Source organism: Gopherus flavomarginatus, chromosome 2 (assembly GCF_025201925.1).
Source record: "Gopherus flavomarginatus isolate rGopFla2 chromosome 2, rGopFla2.mat.asm, whole genome shotgun sequence".
NCBI lineage: Eukaryota > Metazoa > Chordata > Testudines > Testudinidae > Gopherus > Gopherus flavomarginatus.
Window position 1 is genome coordinate 91,143,293 of NC_066618.1, and position 23,513 is coordinate 91,166,805.

General features: G+C 40.6%; 1 protein-coding gene across 7 annotated transcripts in view; it reads left to right on the plus strand.

Annotated features, from left to right (window-relative positions):
- BBS9 (Bardet-Biedl syndrome 9) overlaps positions 1-23,513 on the plus strand; it is a 487,370-nt gene that overhangs the window by 130,439 nt on the left and 333,418 nt on the right. For all 7 annotated transcript variants that reach the window (XM_050937932.1, XM_050937931.1, XM_050937937.1 and 4 more), the window contains 2 exons: positions 4,770-4,942; positions 10,036-10,188. In XM_050937932.1, the coding sequence (XP_050793889.1) occupies positions 4,770-4,942; positions 10,036-10,188 (326 nt within the window). The remainder of the gene's footprint in view (positions 1-4,769; positions 4,943-10,035; positions 10,189-23,513) is intronic.

The following is a 23,513-nucleotide window of genomic DNA, read 5'->3' on the forward strand; positions in this document are numbered from 1 at the left end:
GGACAGTGGTTAATTAAGATGTTTCAAAATATCAGTCATTTTACATTTATAGGATTCATATTTGTTTGAATTAGGTTATGTGTGCACTATTTGTGTGCTGTTTTATTGTTTGTTGACTTTTAATATTTGTTTAAGTTGACAGTAGAATTTAAACAGTTTGAAATAACTGGAACATTCAGTAATAGTTTCTAGGAACCAAAGAATTTAAAGGATATGTAAATAGAGTTTTACTTATAAACTGAAGTTAAAATCAGTTACTTAGATTCCTGTTGTATGGAATTGTTGTATTAAACATTTCACATGTATGGAATAGATCCATGTTGACTGACATGAGTTGATGATCTGACTGGCTAGACTGAATGTATTTTAACGTTTAGTGAGGACATGATTTTCAATCCTTCCACTCTAACCCCCAGGTTTTTCCTCTCCATTCTAATTTTGTTTATTCACAAGCTAGGAATGATGCTTCTAGTCTTAATATAAACTTTCCCACATTGCCCTATTTGTTTCTTAGACCTGACTTGTAAGGATCACACTACAAAGAAGATTTAAAACATTTATTCTTCCCCCTAATCTGACTAGGCATCATTTTTCTTGTCTTGTCTGGGAAGCCTTTTGAAAACAAATGAGGTGTTTCATGCCACTTTCCATGTAGCAACCTGTCGTATGGCTAATATCTAATTCACATTGGCTGGGGTAGCTACAAAATACATCAAATCTTTTTTGGTTAAGTTGTATCTTGGAAAAAAATCTTTAATGTGTATGAAACACTTTGAAAAATATTATACACAAGGAAAGTCTGTGTAGTGGTATTTCTCAGGGCTTCTATGAGCAAAGGTTATCAATAATACAAATGCATTTAAAATTATGCTGTTTGGTAGAATTTCATACTATTAAAATTAGTTGTGTTTGAATGGCTAAGTTGTGTATGTCTTGGAGTGCAGACTGAATGTGTAAGTGTTAGGGTTCACTCATTATCCTGTAATCATGTATTAGCTGTGTGTGTTTGTATAATAAAGTTTTCCTTTTCAGTGAGATCTTTTGGAAGTTTTCTTTTTTTTTTTTTTTTAAAAACAAAAAATGTGTAGAGCAAGTGACCTGTACCAGATGAACTAATGGTCCCTGGGAAAATAACAGTGCTTTGAAATTGAAGTCCTTTGCTGATGGAACAAGTACAGCATGGACCAGAGGAAGTGCAAACTTCTCCTGTGTTCCAGCTCAAAGGTGTCTCAATGCTGATCTGGAAGGGCTTGGTGCAGTGGTGGTGAAAGTCTTTGTATCCATTTAGTTGATAGCTTCTTTGTTAAGGCTGCAAACAAGTATGCCAGTTACTGTGTCTATTTTTACAATGTATTAGCTAATCCATTTTAACTAAGAATTAAAAAACCCTAATATAGAAAAAGCATGTTCATCACATTAACTAATCAGTTTGAATCCTGGGGAGGAACTGGAGTTTCACCTTGAATGTATGTTAAAATTCAGCTTGCCCTGTATGCACTAAGATTTTAGAATGTGTTAGCCAATATATTTTAAAAATTAAACCTTTTTATACTAGTCTAGAAAAAGCCTTTAGTGCTAATTGTGTTGGAATTTTTTGTGATATGGGTGCTTGTCTCCTATCCACTGGACTGGAACTACCATTGAGTTGTGAACACTTTCAGTCACTCTCATCCTAGGTTGGATTTGAAAGAGTTTGTAATCCATTAGTCCCCCGAGTCATCTGCTTTCCTATGTCAGAAATTTCTGAAAGAAATGTACTTGTACCTTGCAGTGAAACAGCTTTTTCTACATTTAAATGTTAAATTGGTTGACTATTATAAAGGCACTTGGAAAGCAGAAATACAGCGAATTGTTACTGCTTCCATTGAATTTCTATTTTTAGAGCATTGATACAGTACAGTTAAGGTTTCTCAGTTTCCCTTGTTCATATACACTTTTTCCAAATCTAATTAAACTTCTCGCTCAGCCTAACAGCCTACTAAGTCACATAGAGTAAATGACTAGCTTGCCCCCAAATACGGTTAGATTGTGTTTGTATTGACCAGCAAAAAATGTATTGAAACTATTTTAGGGAAAACTGGGTGGGTGGCCTCACCCCCACTTTAAACCATTAATATATTAGTTATGTCAATTATAAATGAAGTGGCTGTTGATTTGGTCTGAAACTTTCCAAGCTCATTTCATTAAAAGGAAAGAAAAGGCAAAATCCAGTGCTGTATCCACCAGGCCCAGCCATTTCGCTGTGAGATTAAAAAAAAAAGGAAAGTAAGTTGAATGTTATCTTTAACAGATGGTGTTCTTGTCTTTAATAGACATGTTTTTAAATAAAACTTGCTTCTTTCCTGTAACTTCGTAAACGGAATTTGTCATTCTATCTTCAGTGAAATGCATATTCTGGGAGTAATGCCAGTGTTCATGTCAAACAATCTGGGATTACTAATCTTGAGAAAATGTTTAATAAGTATACAAATGTTCTAAAAACTTCTAGTTCATTTGATTTTACTGTGAACTTTGCTAACGAGTAAAAAAAAAATTTATTAAAAACAATCTCTATTTTTCTGTATCCAAAACCTCAGTGACCTTTTGCATCACAACTGCACTTTTGTATTTCCTCTCAGACATGTAGTGATGGATGAATAATGAAAGGAAATGTGGCAGTGTTGTTTAAAAGTGTCTCTCTGGATAACCGTTATTTTAAAAAAAATATTATTATGGTTTTCAACAGCATTTTCCTTTCTTTACTTTTAGTTAGTGTTGATTTGCTGTACAAGAAACTGGAGAGAGAAGAATTGCATACAAATATGATGTAGAGTCAGAAGTGTAGCTTTCTTCTGTCAGCTGTATGATCTGCAACCTATTAAAATATTATTTAACTAGGTGAATTTGATGTTAAGGATGATGTGCTAATGCCAATAACTGTGTTTTGTCTCGATTTAATATTTTATTCTTACATTAACACCTTTTATCCAGCAGGATCGCAGATCACATTACAAATTCTTTGTATACATTGACATAATTCCCTATTATCTAAATTAACAGCCTTTGAGGTGGTGTGTGCAGCCATTCTTCATTAGGAAAGCAACTCAATGTGTTTTAGGAGTTGAAGTGAAGAATGGTTTTCTGCTTGAAACTGTTGTGGGAATGTTGATGTAATGTAAAATGTAATTATTCAAGATAAAATAGCCATGTTCATATATGGTCATGGCTATTTTAAATGAAGGTTGTCAGGACCTTAAATGGAATGGGGCCTGGTTATCACTGGTACCACGACTTTGCTTGTATGATAATGCAGCAGTTTAAGTCACCAAGAGTGCTCAGTCTTAACAATTTACCTGATTTAATCATGATGAGGCTAGAGTCAGTGAATTTTAAATGGGGAATCTTCAGCTGGTAACTTCTCTTTCCCAGTTGGTTTATCAGAGTATAAATGAGCCAACACTGATCACACTGCAAGTTGTATCTATTCTCCAGGGTTTTTTCTGGATGAATATTATCAATGGGTGATGGTGCTCAGAAAGATTAAGTTTTGAAGGGATTATCATATATTGGTAAAATGTCATTGTGTAGTTTTTATAAAGATTGTGCACGAACCCAGAACACTAGATGGTTACATTTTAAAAAATGAGATAAAGAAATAAGAGAAAGATGCCACCTCTATTAGCACAGTGCTTCCTAGTAAAACTGAAGTGATACTTGGGGAAGGAACTGGAGGATATGGCAAGGTTTACATCTGCCCTTCTTATTGAGGGTGCATATCTGTCGTTTATTCCTGAAGTTCACAGTCTTGGTGCATTATTAAATTTCTAACTGCGGTTGAACAACTGTTTACCAGTAATATCTAGGCAGGTCTCTCTTTAATCTCAGCCTGCCCAGAAGTTTTCAACTGTTTCTTAGATATACAGATTTCGATACCATAATTGATGCTTTTCTCAAAATTAATTGACTGCAGTGCATTCTGCTCTGGGATCTATACTTGTTGCCTGATGGTTTCTGGGTAGAATTTAATTTGTTAATTTTATCTATATCTTTGGACATACAGGTCTGAGAGAGCCACATGTTTGTTTCCCTGATTCTTGACCCACACCATAACTCAGAGCATCTTAAAGGATACTTAACGTTTCATTAATAGAGGTTCCGTAGGGACTGCTGTGCTGGCCTCTTGTTACTGGAGTGCGTTGAGCTTGAGCTCTCATCCTAACCTGCCCAGGAAAGCTCATTTAACCTGGGTTGTGGGAGTGAACAGCATAGCGCTAGTTATATTAGCTTTATACTGCCCCCCGAGGAGTCCCCATACATCAGGGGAATCATACTTTGCTCGTGGTACAACAAAGTCAAGTAGTCTGTTTGCCCTTGTAGAATTAAGACTATAACATGGGACTAAACAGAAATAGCATTTAAGTTATGTACTTATTTTGGTGAAATCATATTTTGGGGACTTAGTTCTGCATAAAACAACTGACCTGGTTCAGGTCCTAGAAACTTGGGAATCAGGCTACAAAATTTTACCATTAAGTGTTGGAAAAACATGGATAAAATCACAAGGATTGGTAACTTAGAACTACCTTAGGTAGATGAAATGTGAGAAATACTTAAACAACACCAACAAAATTGTTTCTTTTATGAAGACTTTTATTAAAGATTTTTGAACTATTTCACAACTTGAACTAATTCCTTTGTATAATGACTTATCTACAGAATATGAACTAGTATATATGGCTTCACCTTTCTTTACTCCTTTTTTTGTTTTGTTTTGTTTTTTGTTTTTAAAGAACGGTATAGAATCCAGAGTGAACAATTAGAAGACCTTTGGCTAATCACAAAAGAACTCACTTTTCGTCTTGAAGAACATTTCAAGAAGCAAAATAGCAAAGACTTCACTTGTACCTTTTCTGGTTCAGTTCCTTTACAAGAATATTTTAAACTAATTGATCGCCATTTTGAGGTATGTCTCATAATATTTAAGCCGTTGATACATATATCACTTTCTAATATTCAGTTTTGCTCACTATTAGTTGTCCCTAATCCCTACCACAGTATTTCTGTTTTTTTCAAATGTTAACCGGGGCAACCCCTTGCTACCTTAATGATGGGCTTCTGATCTAGTGCATTAGAGCCTGCAGTGCAACAGTATTGAAGCTTGGCTTGCCTAGCCGTCTGAACTCAGGAATGGGAATCAGGATGTCTTATCTCTGATTTAACTCCCTTTGTGATGTTGGGCAAGTCACTTAATGTCTCAGTCTCAGTTTTCACATCTGGAAGATGGATATTTATGTCTTTGCATACTCTCACAGTTCAGGGCAACTGCACCTGGATTCCCCTTCCAGGGTCCATTAAAGGCACTCGCTCTAGGCTCCTGGTGCCTCAGTCATCACCTCTCTTCTGTAGAGACCTGCGTATGTCTACCTCCTGACTGGGGTTTTGCCAGGCTTCACAGTCCCCTGCTGTGATATCCTCAGCAAACCAGACTTCCTGGAAGGCTAGCATCTCTACTTTTCTTTCTCCTTAGAGGTTATGAACAGTGTAATTGCCCACAGTTACAACTTACCACACAGCTCTTTCTAAGCAAGCACATGTATTCTTAAGGTGAAAGCATTACAGACAAAACATATTAAAAACAATAGAAGAACCTACCTGGATGCTAAAAAGCTTACCAGAGGTCACCCTAACTCCAAATTTGGGCTCTGGTGGGTATCAGTTCTTCAAAATCCACAACGGGGTTTTCCCTGCAGTTACAAGTTCATAACTGTCTCTAATTCAGAACCAGAACAACTATGAATAATTTGATTTTTCTCTTCTAAAGCTTGGTCCTGTCATCTTGGTCTCATGTAGCAGGTGACCCATTCCTCAGGGCATAACTTCAAAAGGCATTTTTTTTTGTATAATCAAAGGGGGTCATGAGGCTATTACACGGAGGGGGGGGTCGCAAGCTGTCAGCCTTCACCCCAAACCGTGCTTTGCCTCCAGCATTTATCATGGTGTTAAATATATAAAAGTGTTTTTAATTTATAAGGTGGGGGAGGTGTCACACTCAGAGACTTGTTATGTGAAAGGGGTCACCAGTACAAAAGTTTGAGAACCACTGCTAGACATTCCCCAGGAAAACCACTTAACAAATTTTGTTCCCAAAGTCCCTTCTTGTCTGACACATTGTTCAGTATAGTCCTTTGAACCCACAGGTCTAACATATGTCCCATTTCCCATCCATCCCATCCCACTGGTGAGAAGTTATATGCAATCCCATCCCACAATCATATAAAACCCATTAATTTAATACAGTGGACTCTGAAAAGACTTAAACTAATTCAGTGAGGTCTCCCAAGGATATGGCAGGAAATTGCCATATCTGTCACACCTACATCTCAGAGCTATTAAGATTAATTAACTTTTTTATAAAGGTCTTTGAAGGTGAAAAGGTCTGTATTAGTGGTAAGCATTTATTTATTATGGAAGTTAATTTCTGAATACAAAATTATTTAAGTCAGTGATGTTTAAATGTAATAAAGCTTAAAATTCTCTAGTGCTTGAAGTCACACTATTTTAGCCATTACTGTCAAAAATGTACAGTTGTTGAAAATTATTCTAAAAACCATGATTCTGTGTTTAATTTCTGGGCATGTGTTAGCCTTGAGCAACCCTTGTGACTGGGGAGCATATAGTTTCACTGGGTAAGTGATACAAGTGGGGATGATACTCTGTGTACTCTCCACATTGTGCATGCGGACGGGAGCTGACCATAATCTGGCTCTGAATTCCTCACTTACTCACTTCATTTTAATGGTGAGACTAGCTCTGGAATTTGTTACTGGTGATGTGCCAATTTACATTTGCTATTTTTAACAATTTAATGCCATGATATTGAAGCCATGAACATTTGTTTTGGCCGACTCATTTTGTTAACCATAAAAAGTCCCTTTAGACTGAAAAATATTGACTTCCAGTTACCTCTTTTGTTAAGTAAGCATTACAAAATCATCACACACATTCGTTGGCCCAGGCACAAACTCTGCACAATTTCTCTCTTGACCATGATGATAAAAATCCCAATATTTTAGCTAGCTTCTGTAAATTAAATAAAAAATAAAATAAGCCGAACCAAATGTACTGCCCACTGCCCCAGGTAAGTTAGAATTTAGCAAGCTGCATGAAAGAGAGAGCTCTTTTGAATACTGTGTCTTTTCAAAGGTAAAATACCACAGGGGTTCTCAACTTTTTTTCTCTCTGAGGCCCCCCCACCAACATGCTATAAAAACTCCATGGCCCACCTGCGCCACAACAACTAGTTTTCTGCATATAAAAGCCAGTACCAGCATTAGGGGGTAGCAAGCAGTGCCATTGCCTGGAGCCTCATGCCACAGTGGCCCCCAGGAAGCTAAGTTGCTCAGGCTTTGACTTCAGTCGCAGGTGGAAGGGCTCAGGGCCCCAGACTTAAGCCCCATGCAGTGGGACTTTAGCTTTCTGCCCTGGGCCCCAGTGAGTCTAACACTAGCTCGGCTTGGTGGACCTGCTGAAACCTGCTCACGGCCCCACAGGGGGCCCTGGACCCCTGATTGAGAACCACTGAAATACTATATATTGGGCAAAGGTGGTGACACGTGAACATATGAATAAAGATAATTTTTTAAAGTCCTGTGGTGCTGTCACATCACTCTGAGACATGGGGCCATCATGGAGAAAGACATAAGTTCCAGTCAGGATACTGTAATGTTTCAGAAGGCTCTGTGTGGGCCCGAGCCTAGCTTCAGAGTCCCTCAGTAGTTTCACAAAATGAGTTGCATAAGTGTGCTTCTGCTTCTACCTGACCAATTTTTAGAAAAATGGTGTTGACCAAAATGAGTCAAAACCAAGAAAAAGTGGGCATAAATATTTGTGCCTTGGAGTATCATTTCAACCTGCATGGGGTTTATTTGACACGTGGCTCCAAAAACAGTTTAAAAACTCACTTATAATCAAGTGTAATTTTCCTTTTTAGTCACTGGCTAACTCTTCTGAGTATGATTATTTTCTTTAATGGCTAATCTAAAACACAGCTCATATGTCTTGTATCCATTGGCAATAATGGGATATGGGTCATAATGTATTATAGTTCATAGCCCTAGAGTTTTCTCTTTTTTTGGCTGTAGTGTGCTGCCATTTGGAAATTGAAGTTCTCTTGCATGAGAGAAAGCAACAGTCCTGAAACACCCATAGATGCCAAAGCACGAGCATTACTATATTCTAAATAATGTAACATTTTTGTTTGTTTAATTTATTAAATCTTTAGTGTGTGTAAAAGTACTGTGAGTGCTACTCAGTAAATTCTGAAAAGGCTAGAATTATTATTAATCATTTATATTCTAGTAGTTGCCCCAAACCAGTAATCCAGATTAGGGCTCGTTGTCTTGGATGCTGAGCAAACAGAAAAGAGAGAGTCTCTGTGCCTGAAACTATGTAGACATCTATTTTTCTTTGCCTAAATTTTAAGTTTCCAGGGCACATCTCTGCTTCATTTTGTTTCCCCCAAGTGGTTGAGTTGGATCACAGGCCTGTTTTCTGTGATATCATTTTGATATTTTATTACATTTTCTCTAGCATCTAGTTATAATGTTTGTAAATCTTTGTATCGACCAGCCCAATTCTGCTCCCAGTGAAGCTACCAAAACTCACATTAACTATAATCAGAACAGGATCAAACCTAGAGAGATAAAAATAGAAGGTTGAATGTTGTTAACAGGCGAACTTTGTCCAATCCTAAATAAATCTTGAAGCCTAAATAAGCCTAAATACATTTGAAGTTTGAAAAACTGGTGTGATTGTGAATATAGTAAGTTAGCCACCAATCATAGCTTTTGTCTATTCTGATGGCTGGTGCTGCAGTATTTATTATCTGATTAAAGAGTCTCCTCTCTCTTGAACAGAGCAAAATTCTGTTCTGTGTTATCAAGGCAATCCTCATGCTTCCCTCTCCATTAATTTTGACAGACCCCTCCCATTTTTTTTGGTGCACTGCAAGAGTATCATCTGAGATTTTCTAATTCCCTCTTTATTTCCTCCCACACTCAAGGGTACTGCTTAGTTTGCTCTAGCTTTCCTGAGCTGTTCTATGTGGATATCATGTTGATTATCCATGTATCGTGGTTTATATCTTATGTTATGCCAGCCTCCTTTTTGCCATTCCTCTTTTATGGTCACTTGAGAAACATTAGGGAAGACTAATGTCATATTGCCCATGTCCTGGGAGCAGCCTGTCTTGCAATGTTTATTTTGCTGACTTCTTTTATTCGCAGTGTGCCAATCATATGGAAGAAAGTACCTATTTGGAGAACTCCAGTTACTGCCAGAGAGCCAATTTTTAGAATGTCTTTCTGTTATGTGATTGTTGTTCTGGAAAATAAAATAGATCATTATACAGATAGCTGTATGGATTTTATTGTCTGGATATTTGATATATAATTTTGCCAAGTTTTTGTGGTTATTTCAAGAAAGCTGGCTCCAACACTTGACCTCTGGATATTTGGCGTGGGAATGGGAAGGTTTCCCCAAAAAGAGAAAATCCTAATCTCAGCAAAGGCAGAATTTGTTACTTTAAATCATGTTCAAAAACAGTCAGAACCCTTCTCTTTTTATGCAGTGAGTATTATATTGAATATGTTTTATGTATGTGCCACAGACACAGCATACTGAACTAAGGAGAAGTCCTCATATATCAGTGGTGATGAGTTAATTTCAATCCTGTCATAAGACCTCATGATGAGATTTTTGTGCCTTATCACAGATTACTGTGGCTGTCAACAGTTATTTTCGATCTCAATAATAGCTGGCATTATTGCAACCTGTTGGTAGATCTCATGATGAATGTGAAATTAACCACACCAATAGAAGCTGCATATAGTTACTGTGACCATAGAAAGTGGCTATTTGAATTTATAAATACTTTTAAATTTTCCAAGAATTTTATTATTATTCTACCATTTCATTATAAATGTGTGTTTTGAAGGTAAAAATCTATCTACTGGATCAGATTGTTTATCTAAATTTTTGAAACTCCATCAATTGTAGCTTCGCTTGAATGCTGAAAAATTTGAAGAACTGTTGTCTGAAAGAGCCATACAATTTAGAGCTATTGAACGACGATTACTAACTCGATTCAAAGACAAAACACCTGCTCCCCTTCAACATCTGGACACCTTGTTAGAAGGAACTTACAGACAGGTCAGTGCTGTTTGTTTATGAACCCACTACATTGTTGCTAAAACTTAGTTTCAAGCACATAAGCTGTATTTTACGTTTACCAGCCAAGAGACCAGGAAACGGAATTTGTTTAACCTAATATTCACTGCAAGTTTTCAGATGATTTGCCATGGTTTTATTTGATCTAAAGCCACAGAATTTCTACTCCTGGGTCACACCAACATAACAGCACATCGTTCTTTCCAAACTGATGTGGATAGTGTAAATATTTTATAGTTCATGTGAAAATATTTTATAGTTCATCACTTGTATAAATATTTTATGGTGCACTGTAAACTGGTGGGAATGGTTTGGCTGGTGAAACAGTCACAACAAAATAATCTGAGGCTGACCATGTCCTTCCTCAAAGGTTGTTATTTCCTGAAGGTTTCAAAATGCAAGAGCTACAATAAAAGTAGCAAAAACAAATAAGCCTAGTTTGGTGTTATTTGGTGTTATCCTGCCAGAAAACAACAGAAAAACTCCAGTGTTGGTTACTACCTGAGCCATATTGCTTGAGTCATCCCTGTCCCAAGGCATGTTCCTCTTTTGTCTCCCAAGCAGTCACTTTCTTAGCATTTCATATCTTTCTGCTAGGAAACCTGATTAGTCTGTCATCTCCAGCCTGCCTTGTTGTTGCCTCCTGGTAGGTGCATGGCTCTGAGATGCTTTTAAATAGCATTATTGAATCTAATTTTTAAAAGAACTATCAAACAAAGTCTGATTCACCACATGGATGGAACGCTGCACATATTGAAGTCATTGTGGCTTTGCATAGGCAAGCAGTCCTCTTGTGTCCTGAGAGTTGCTGGTTTGAGACCTAAGAATATGATCAGAATAAAATAGTTGAACTATGTTTGATCTGACATTCTGGCTTTATACTTGTGTGGGCAATCAACTCAATATCACATTTCTGACTGAATTTTTTTTTGTAATAATATATGGAGATATACCTATCTCATAGAACTGGAAGGGACCCTGAAAGGTCGTTGAGTCTAGTCCCCTGCCTTCACTGGCAGGACCAAGTACTGGTTTTGCCCCAGTCTCTAAGTGGCCCCCTCAAGGATTGAAGTCTCAACCCTAGATTTAGCAGGCCAATGCTCAAACCACTGAGCTATCCTTCCCCCTCTTTTTAAATCTACTATTGTTGGAAGTTATATGTAGAACTACTGTAACAGAAGGAGAGCAAAGAAATCTCTCTCTCTTCAGTCTATTTACTTTGTATATTTGACAGCATTTTCTGTATAACCAGTTTCATTGTTTCCTCTGTAGAGTCAGTTGGTCATTATCTTTTGTTTGTGTGACTCTCACACTGCCCAGAGGAGAGAGGCTTTTTTAAATTAAGAAAATATGGTACTAAAATCACAGTAATTAGCATGGAGATTTGGGCTGGGTTGTTTATAAATGACTAGATTTATTTTGTTAAATATACTGGCATCTTGGACAGAAAAGGTTATAACAGCATTCTTATTAGCAGAATTAGTCTTGAATTAAAGTTAGAACTAAACTTTGGTGATAGTTTGATTCTTGTTAGACATGGTCTAGTGAAAGGACTTTGCTTCATAGAATATTCGGGTTGGAAGAGACCTCAGGAGGTCATCTAGTCCAACCTTATGCTCAAAGCAGGACCAACCCCAATTAAATCATCCCAGCCAGGGCTTTGTCAAGCTGGGCCTTAAAAACCTCTAAGGATGGAGATTCCACCACCTCCCTAAGTAACCCATTCCAGTGCTTTACCATCCTCCTAATGAAATAGTTTTTTCTAATATCCAACCTAGACCTCCTGCACTGCAACTTGAGACCATTGCTCCTTGTTCTGTCATCTGCCACTGCTGAGAACAGCCGAGCTCCATTCTCTTTGGAACCCCACTTCAGTAGTTGAAGGCTGCTATCAAATCCCCCCTCACTCTTCTTTTCTGCAAACTAAATAAGACCAGTTCCCTCAGCCTTTCCTCATAAGTCATGTGCCCCAGCCCTCTAATCATTTGTGTTGCCCTCCTCTGGACTCTCTCCATTTTGTCCACATCCTCTCTGTTGTGGGAGGCCCAAAACTGAATGCAATAGTCCAGATGTGGCCTCACCAGTGCTGAAGAGAGAGGAATAATCAATTCCCTCGATCTGCTGGCAATGCTTCTACTAATACAACCCAATATGTTGTTAGCTTTCTTGACAACAAGGGCACATTGTTGATTCATATCTGGCTTCTCGTTCACTGTAATCTCCAGGTTCAGTTTGGTGTTTTGTGTTAATTTGTTGTTGAAGCCAAACCCAAAGAACTGAGCATGAGTTTTAACCCTTCGTAGGCTGGAGCTGGAGACATACCTCCTGCTCATGTAATTAACCTATCTAGATATTTTATCCCATGTCATCACCACACCTTACAAGAAAGTAAAACATGGTTCATTGCCCACTTCTGCAGTTATGGTTTTGTAATTCCTTCAAACAGGCTAAAACTTTTCAAAGCATCTGTTTGTTCAAACACCCCCCCCCCCCGCCCGCGGAATGTGCATAAAGATATGAAAGCTAGGTGGGGCAAGTCTCTATGTGAAAGCAGCGAAGAAGCCAGCAGAACAGGAACAGGCTGGTGCTCTAAGGCTTGCTGCAGAACCGTGTGGAAGCAGCATGACTCCAAAAAAGCAGCAAACAATATTGGAAACAGCATGGTTCCAGGGGCACAGAGAAGGGTAAGCTTGGGAAAATGGGGGGGGAGGGTGTTACCCCCCCTCCCCTGGCCCCAGAGACAAGGAAGGGCAGGCACAGGCAAATTACAGGGAAGGAGACAGTGAAAAGAAGGGGAACTAGCGTCCCCTGTCCCAGATACTTCCAGCCACAGGCAGGCTGTGTAGGCAGGATGGCTCCAGGGCAGGGCTGGATTACCCAACAGGCAGACTAAGCATGTGCTTGGGGCACCAAAAACAATGTGATTTTTTTTTTTGAAAAAAATTGATATTTGATATTTCAAAGAAAGCATCAAAGTAGTCATCATGGGAGAAATCAGAACTTTGTTAGACTTCCTTACACTCCACTATACACACTTCCCCCATTTTTCTGTTCTCTCTTTGTTACTTATCACCACCTAAATCAGGGGGGCGTCCTACTAACGTAGATCGAAATAATGCAAGAAAATCAGTGATTGTAACTGATCATCCTACTCCTGGTGGTAAAACAGACATTGTTCTAGAAGGTGTGGATGTGTCAGAGACTGAACCTGCTCATGGTGTAAATAATAGGAGAAAAGATCCTGGTATGTGGGTTGATTTCAGTACCGATGATGTAGCTTACTGGTTAGATTGTGGACCAAATGACATTGGACTTTTACTGATGGCAAACAAACAAGATATTGTCCACAAAAAATATTTTTCAGCATGAAAGCGAATGGTGCGAAATACACTCAAGAATGGCTACTGTATTCACCATCAACAGGGTCTATGTACTGTTTTGTTTGCAAACTTTTTGCATATAAACCTTCAACATCCCGGTTTGCTGCAGATGGATTTAGTGACTGGTGGAATACTGTTTTAATTGAACAACATGAAAATAGCACTACTCACAGAGATTCAATGTTGACATATTTAAATTGAAGACAGGGCTTTGGATTGACACAAAAATTGGAAGAACAAATTAAAGAGGAGCATGAATACTGGCAACATGTCTTGCAGCGTGTTATAGCAGTTATTCAAACATTAGATGAATGTGGTCTGCCTTTCCAGAGATCAAACAACACATTTAGATCATTGCAGAATGGAAATTTCTTGGGATTGTTGGAGCTTGTGGCCATTTTTGGCAGGCCATATTTCAAAATATGGGAATGCCGGTAAAGGTAACCCTTCATACTTATCCAAGACAATATGTGATGAACTCACTGGTGAAGAAATAGCAAATCAAGTACTGCATTATCTGTGCCAAGTTTGCAAAATAGATTTCTGAAAGTGCAGAGGTCAGTCTTATGACAACGTTGCCAACATGTCAGGGCGTTATCAAGGAATGCAGAAGAAACTTTTAGAACAGAACAAATATGCCATATTCATATCATGTGCTGTACGCTCTCTCAGTCTTGTTGGCTGCAGTGCTGTTGATTGTTGTCCTGTGGCAGTAAGGTTTCTCTCAACAGTCCAGTTACTTTATACATTTTTCTCTGCCTCAACACACCAATGGGCAGTTCTTGAAAATATTTGGGCAATGATTGTGTTTTGAAATCTCTAATAATTGCTGGGAGGCATATGCCGTGGCAAAAAATGCAGTTCTGGAGTCCTACTCAAAGATTGTGGATGCATTACTAAGTATAGCTGAAGATCAATCACGAAAGGGAGAAATTATACGAGAAGCAGAAAACGTTGCAAACAAGATGCAAGAACTAGAGTTGTAGTCATATTGACCATGTGGAATGAAATTTTACAGCACTTCTACCACACAAGTCAAGCTCTCCAAGAAAAAGAATTGGATTTGAAAACGTGAAGACGTCTGTCAATCCTTAGCAGACCACTTACACACTGTGAGGGATGATTATGAAAGATTTGAAGACATATCAAAAGATATCTTACCTGATACTAACTACTAAGAAGCCCATCCCGCAAGCGAATCAGGAAAAAACAAGCAAATGACAGCAGTGCAACAGAAACAGCATTGAATCCTAGAGACAAATTTTGCGTTATCTACACACTATGCTATAACTGATATATTTGAAGCTCATATGAAGAGGAGAGGTGAAGTGTACAAAGACATATCAAGTGGATTTTCTTTTCTAAATGATATGACTTATCTGACAAACAATATTCACAAGGTTTCCAAAAGCTAGTTGACTCATACTCTGTTGACTTGAACATGAATCTCTGTGGAGAAATACGGCAGTTCCACTGTTATATGCACGCAAAGTTTAATGAAACAGGAAAAATGAAATTCAGTCACATTGACCTTCATGACACAATATTGAAAGATGTGGAAAGATACACAATATGTATTTCCAAATGTAGAGCTCGCACTACATATTTTTCTAACATTGATGATTACTAACTGCTTCGCAGAACTCTCTTTTTTTCTCAGCTGAACAGAATAAAACACCCTCAGAGAACAACAATGTGTCAGGACAGACTTGATTCACTCTCCCTATTGTGTATGGAAGCAGACATGCTTTGTTGAGTCAGCTTCAATGAATTTATCCAGAATTTTGCAATCAGAAAATCTAGAAAGAAGCTATTTTAATTTCAGCATACATGTAACTTTTGTGTCATTTTGAAAAATAAAATTTTATTTTACGATATAGTATTGTTTTTATTTTGAATTACATATGCGGGGGGCACCATAATCTTTTTAGTGCTTAGGACCACTAAAGGTTTTAATCTGACCTCAGAGATAGGGAAGTGCAGGCACAGGCAAATTACACAGAAAGGACAGTGCAAAGAAGGGGAACTAGTGTCCCCTGCCCCAGGTTCTTTCACCCCCAGGCAGGCTGGAAGCTGCAGCCAGGGAGAGTGAATTTGCAAGTGAGGTGAAGCAATCAGCATTTGCAAAGCAAACAAGCAAGGAATTCAATATGCATGGAGGGCAGGGGTATAGAGCAAGGCAAGGAAACTTTAACTGTTTCAAGTACCAGCCGGCCTTGCAATTCTTTAGTAGGCAGGCTGCAAGCTGCAGTCAGGGAAGGGGACTTGGCAAGGACGCAAAATATGCAGGTACAACATAACAAGGAAAGCTCATAGTTACCACCTTGCACTTTAAGCAGGGTGGTGATGGTGGGGGGTGTTTTCTGGTTGGCCAGGAGAAAAGCAGTCAGTGCGGTGGATGACTCACCACCTAGGAACGAGGAGTTACAGTACAGACCCGTTTACCCACCAATCCGCTTAAAGCACGGTAGCGCCATGCCTCCCAGTGCTACCTATTTAACAACTCGTTAACACGTGGTACAGGAACTTGCTATGTAGCGCTACAGATTTGCTCACTAACTCACTGACATAGAAATCAACAGGAAGTGCGGAGTGGAAACGTGTTGTACGTCTTTACTGATATTGGTAAAGATGTATCACGCATGCTTAGTCATTGTCATGCTAGAGATATGTATAATATATAGTAGTTATATAGTAATATATATACTACATTAGAAAATTTTGACCGTAGACCTAATATAATGGCAGAGGGCAAGCGTCAGTGTTCCTACACTGTAGAAGAAAATCTAGCTGCAATAGATCAAGTAAACAGCGGAGAAACCCAGGCCAAAGTTTCAAAAGATATTGGGATTACCAAATCTACTCTCTGAGAATGGCTAAAAAACTAATCTAAACTGAATGGCTTTATACAAAATATCGGTTCTGCAGTGGGGCTTAAGCGAAAACATGTGCACTATTCAGCAAAACCCACAATAGACAAAGCCACGTGCACATGGTTTGCTCAGGAAAGCCTGAAAGGAATGCCGCTAAGTCGGCCAATTCTTCAAGCCCAAATGACAAAATTTGGAAATTTAACGGGTGATGAATCATTCCAAGCCAGCAAGCGGTTTATAAGTTGTTTTATAAAGCGTCATGGCATAGCGCAGGTATCAATTTCTGCAGAAAGCTGATCAGCCGATGAATCGGCCGCAAACATGTTTCCCACCAAGTTAAAATCTATTTTACAAAATGAAGACTACCATGAAGAACAGGGTTATAATTGTGATGAAACAGCTTTATTTGCAAAACTGCTACCTGATAAAACTTTAGCCTTTAATTATGAGACACAGAAAACAGCTGGATTTAAAAAGATAAAAGATCGTGTGACTTCTTTTTTGTAATAAGATGGGCAGCCATAAGCTTGCCTCTCTTCTCGTTGGCCACTTTCATAACCCTCGCTGTTTTAATCCGCTCAGTAGACCCAAACTGCCAGTACTATATGCTAACAGCAAAAATGCTTGGATGGCGAGACACATTTTCAACGACTGGTTCCACAACAGCTTTGTTCCAGTGATTCGTAAGCATCTGCAGTCGAAGCAACTTGAAGCCAAAGCACTTTTGCTACTTGACAATTGTCCAGCCCATCCTCCAGCTGAATCACTGGTATCAAGCGATGGAAAAATTCAAGTGCTATACCTACCATTCAACACAACATCAAAAATTCAGCCTTTAGACCAGGGCATTATTCAGAATTTTAAAAACAATTTATCGACCGGAGCTGATTTCAGCAATCGTGTCATGCACGTCTTCATTTCTGAATTCCTGAAACAGTTAAATGTGAAGGAAATTATTTATTTAGTTAAAAAAGCTTGGGATGGAGTAAAACAAAAGTCCATTGAAAACTGCTGGATGAGGGCTCTTGGTGATGCCTTTTCTGTCAAAGACGGCTCAGATTCGGAAAACTCCAGTAGTGGCACTGATTCACAGCCAGACTTTGAAGGATTTTTGGAAGACGATGTCCTGTAAACACGCATGCAGACAAAAGAGGATAAAGGTAAACTCTTTCAAATGATAAAAGATCTTAGTTTGGATACGTTGCCGGAAATCATCACCAAGTGGCTAGAGATGGATGAAGATTGTCCGACTTCAGAATTTCTCTGAGGAAGAAATATTAACTGGCTGTGAGGCTATATCAGACTGCAAAAGTGATGGTGAGAATTCTAATAGCGCAGGCCTAAATGACAATGACGAGGATGTCATTGAAAAGGTCAAAATTTCGCCCACAGAAGCACTTAGTGCTGTAGAAACTGTTGTAAGATTTATGGAGGAGTAAAATGCAGAAAATACCAAAATCATTCATCTGCGGCAAATGACAGACTACATAAGAGAGAAAAAAAATGCGAGCCAGAAAGAGCAGAAAATAACAGCATTGTTTTCTAAGTAAATCATAGACACGTTGTTCAGCAAGGCCCTCTTAACCCACAGTCTGTTAACACACGGTCGTGACGGCTTGACTCCTGACATCCTCAGGTAAACGGGTCTGTACTATATAAACATCAGCATGGGTTTGGCCTCTCCTCTCATTTCACTCATTTCCTGGGAAGGGGAGGGAGCAAGGCAAGGGACAATTAACGTGGGGGACAGGAGGGAAAAGGGAATAAGGCAAGGAAAATTACCTGTTTCATGGCTGTGCTTGCTGCTCACGTGCCTATACCTTTGCTGGAAAGAGGACAGGCACAGGCTGAGCAGCCCCAAGGGAGCCCATGGATTGGAAGGAAACCCAAGACAGACAGTATTGCAGCAGGAGCAAGAGGGCTCACAAGCGTGTAGACTGCTACTGCCTAGGGTGGTGTGTTTAATAACCCCAGGCATAACTCAGGGCAGCCTCATGGACTAAGGGAGGAAAATGATCATAGGAAAGTGTCCACACACTCAGGTAAGCAGGCTGTGTGCATTAATGGGCTGGTCAGCTAAGATGTGCAGCAAATGGTCAGTGATGTTGTTTCTAGGGTGACCAGACAGGAAATGTGAAAAACTGGGACAGGGAGTGAGGGGTAATAGGAGCCTATATAAGAAAAAGACCCCAAAATCGGGACTGTCCCTATAGAATTGGGCATCTGGTCACCCTAGTTGTTCTGAGGTTTTCTCCACAGCATTACAACACTTCAAGGGGCACAAAATCACCTAAAAAACCAGGATGTTTTCTTCCTCCTAACACAAGGGATGGTGGTAATGCTAATCCCGGGCGTGACCACACAGAGGCTGGGGAAATGGGTGGCAGAGGTAGTATCTGGCGTTCCAGCCTGGCAAAGGGTGGCAGTTGCAGGAACCACAGCCAGGTGCAGGAACCGTGCTTAACCAGTCACTTAGTGAGTTCACCTAAGGGGAACAGCAGTCAGCCGATTGGGATTTTAAATACTCTGGGCCCAGGAGTGGAAGGTCGAGAAGGTTGCCTACCCCTGGCACTCACACTGCCCGGGTCCTGGCCACTGGTCCAGGGGATCTACATTTTAATTTAATTTTAAATGAAGCTTCTTAAACATTTTCAAAACCTTATTTACTTTAAATACAACACTAGTTTAGTTATATATTATAGACTTATAGGAAGAGATCTTCTAAAAACGGTAAAATGTATTACTGGCACGCAAAACCTTAAATTAGAGTGAATAAATAAAGAGTTGGCACACCATTTCTGAAAGGTTGCCAACCCCTGCTTCATATGAACAGAACAGACTCCTGAAACTCTTACCTCAAAAGTGATCCATAGTCATGCAAATAGTCCCATTGTCTTCAGTGGGATTGATCAAATGATTAAGGTTTTACAGGATTTGATTCCAAGTTTGTAAATTGTTCTGGATGAAACAGCCAATGTCTGAGCTGTCAGATCAGAAGGAACTTCATTTGAATAAAGGTGGGCGGATGTGTGATAAGTCTTAGCTTTGTTGTTAAGATGAGGAACATATTTTCAGTAAAGTTCTTGGCAGATTCCTGAGACAGGTGGTTTAAGGCCGTCAGCGTCCGGCATTATAATCTTCACTTGCAGTTCTCTCACCCAGAAAGCTGGAAAATGAGGCATATGTTTTCTTTGTTTTGATGCTCCAGTTCCAGTTAAGAAAATGCATGTTAGACTAGTTTGACTGCAAAGAAGAATTCTGTGTACACTGGGGACAACACATGATTCCTGTCAGGCTGCAGAACTGGGCTGACATCAGAATCCAAACATCCTCTGGTCAAAGCAAGCAGAGGCATTCCTCTAATAATTTGAACTTGATGTGATGCAGTATGAATGTCACGGATAATTCAGACTGATGGGGAGGAACAGAATAAAAAACACTGTTTAAACACCTTCCGTCTCCCCTCCCTTTCCATCTTTCTAACAAACTTAAACAAAACCTTTGTTTGTCTATTAGCATATGTATTGTGCTATTAAAGACATCTAAAGAATGAATGTCCTCTCTAGCCGCGTTCTGCTCCTTTACTCTTTCCAGTACCCTGTACTCACTAAAAATCTCTTGCCAGTACTGCATACTGGAGGGTACTGTCGTACTTGCACTACTGGAGGCAAGAGAAAAAAGAAAATGAGAAGAACTCTGTCACTGCACAGCTGCCAGGAGTATGCTGCATGCTTGTGAAGGTGCAACAGTGCACATATTGCCCCTCTGTCCCACAAACGCTCCAGGAACTCTGCAGTGCCTCTAACTCAAAACTGTCTCCAAGTGCTACACTCTGGCCTTTGACTTTTCCCATTACCCTTTTAATATAAAGATTTTGGGGGGAGGATGATTGTAAAAACATCTTCTACAAGTATTCCAAACTTTTTCCTCTAGAACTTGGCAATTTGAAGTTTGTGAGAATAGCTTATTTGGTATTACCCATTATACACTTTTTCAGTCACTCTGAGACAGAGACTGTGGGTATGACTGCACTACGGGATTATTCCGATTTTACATAAACCGGTTTTGTAAAACAGATTGTATAAAATCGAGTGCATGTGGCCACACTAACCACATTAATTCGATGGTGTGCGTCCATGGTCCGAGGCTAGCGTCAATTTCTGGAGCGTTGCACTGTGGGTAGCTATCCCGTAGCTATCCCATAGTTCCCGCAGTCTCCCCTGCCCCTTGGAATTCTGGGTTGAGAGCCCAGTGCCTGATGGGGCAAAAATCATTGTCGCAGGTGGTTCTGGGTACAGCCTCATCCCTCCCTTTGTGAAAGCAGCAGACAACCATTTCACGCCTTTTTTCCTGCGTGCACTGTGCAAACGCCATAGCACAGCAAGCATGGACCCTGCTCAGATCAATACCGCAATCGTGGACGTTGTAAATGCCTCGTGCATTCTCGTGCAGTCTATGCTGAACCGGGACCTGCAAAGCCAGGCGAGGAGGAGGTGGCGGCTAGGCAGCGCGGCGACGAGAGTGATGAGGACACGGACATAGAATTATCTCAAACCGTGGGCCCCTGCGTTTTGGAGATCCTGCTGGTAATGGGGCAGGTTCTAGCCATTGAATGCCGATTTTGGGCCCGGGAAACAAGCACAGACTGGTGGGACCACATAGTTTTGCAGGTGTGGGACGATTCGCAGTGGCTGCGAAACTTTCGCGTGCGTAAGGGCACTTTCATGGAACTTTGTGACTTGCTTTCCCCTGCCCTGAAACGCCATAATACCAAGATGAGAGCAGCCCTCACAGTGGAGAAGCGAGTGGCAATAGGCCTCTGGAAGCTTGCAATGCCAGACAGCTACCGGTCAGTCGGGAATCAATTTGGAGTGGGAAAATCTACTGTGGGGGCTGCTGTGATACAAGTAGCCAAAGCAATCATTAAGCTGCTGCTACGAAAGGTTGTGACTCTGGGAAACGTGCAGGTCATAGTGGATGGCTTTGCTGCAATGGGATTCCCTAACTGTGGTGGGGCGATAGATGGAACCCATATCCCTATCTTGGCACTGGAGCACCAGGGCACCCAGTACGTAAACCGCAAGGGGTACTTTTCAATGGTGCTGCAAGCACTGGTGGATCACAAGGGACATTTCACCAACATCCACGTGGGATGGCCAGGAAGGGTTCATGACGCTCGCGTCTTCAGAAGCACTCCTCTGTTTAAACTGCAGCAGCAAGGGAATTACTTCCCAGACCAGAAAATAACAGTTGGGGATGTTGAAATGCCTATAGTTATCCTGGGTGACCCAGCCTATCCCTTGATGCCATGGCTCATGAAGCCATACACAGGCAGCCTGGGCTGTAGTCAGGAGCTGTTCAGCTACAGGCTGAGCAAGTGCAGGATGGTGGTAGAATGTACATTTGGCCGTTTAAAGGCGCGCTGGCGCACATTACTCACTCGCTCAGACCTCAGCCAAACCAATGTCCCCTTTGTTATTGCTGCTTGCTGTGTGCTCCGCAATCTCTGTGAGAGTAAGGGGGAGACCTTTATGGCGTGGTGGGAGGCTGAGGCAAATCACCTGGCCGCTGATTACGCGCAGCCAGACACCAGGGCGATTAGAAGAGCACACCACGAAGCGGTGCGCATCAGAGAAGCTTTGAAAACGAGTTTCATCACGGGCCAGGGTACGGTGTGACTGCTGTTTGTTTCCCCTTCATGAACACTCCCCCTTTATTGACTCCTTCCCTGTAAGCAACCCACCCTCCCCATTCGATTACAGCTTGCTTAAGGAAATAAAGTCACTATCGTTTAAAAATCATGTATTCATTATTAAAAAGTCATTATAAAAAGAAGAAGAGAACTGAAAAGGTATCCTGGGTGTGGTTTGGGAGGAGGATAGGAGGGAAGGAAAAGGCCATTAAACATATTTCAATGTAATGAAAGCCTTTTGGTTGGACTGTCCATGGGGGTAGAGTGGGTGGGTGCACAAAGCCTTCCCCCACGTGTTCTTACACGTCTGGGTGAGGAAGATATGGAACATGGTGAGTGGTGAGGGTGGTTACACAGGGGCTACAGCAGCACTCTGTGACCCCACTGCTCTTCCTGAAGCTCCACCAGACGTCGGAGGATATCAGTTTGATCATGCAGCAGCTCCAGCATTGCATCCCGCCACCGCTGATCTTCCTGCCTACACCTCTGATCTTCCTGCTGCCACCTCTCATCTCGAGCGTCTTTCCTATCCTCACGTTGGTCCCTCCTATCCTCACATTGGTCCCTCCTGTCCTCACGTTCACTGGCATCTTTCCTGTACTTTGCTACCACGTCCTTCCACTCATTCAGATGAGCTCTTTCATTGTGGGTTACCTGCATGATTTCCAAGAATATTTCATCTCGCGTCTTCTTTTTCCTCCGCCTTATCTGAGCTAGCCTTCGGGATGGAGTAGGGAGGCTTGAAAAATTTGCAGCTGCATGAGGGAGGGAAAAAAGGGAGAGAAGTATTTAAAAAGATACATTTTACAGAACAATGGTTATACTCTTTCACAGTGAACAACACTATTCACCTTACATAGCACATGTGATTTGAATACAAGGTCGCATTTTGCATCTTAATATTGAGTGCCTGCTGCTCTGGTGTTACAGATCTCACAGGTGCAGGTCTGGGCATCAGAATTCAGCTTGCATGCGGCCATGGTAAGCCATTGTCTTTCGGCTTCTCCAGCCTTCATATACACAGTGCCCTCTGATGCGTCTTTCCTGTTAACATGCAGCAGCAGAAGCCAACCCCCCCCATCCAATTCTCTAGGATGATTGCTTTACCCCTCCCCCACTGCATGGCTGGTAGCTGGGAAGATTCCTGCTAGCCAAACGCAAAAAAGCTCAGCGCTATCCTTCCTCCCCTCCCCCTGCTTGGCTACGTGAAAGGAAGGATTTCTTTTAAGCAACAGCCCAGTAGGAAAATGGCCATCTCTGTCCCCTTAATTAAATTCCTGAATTTCAACCAGGTTACCATGAACGATATCATTCTCCTGAGGATAACAGAGCGAGATAAAGAACGGATGTTTCTTGAATGCC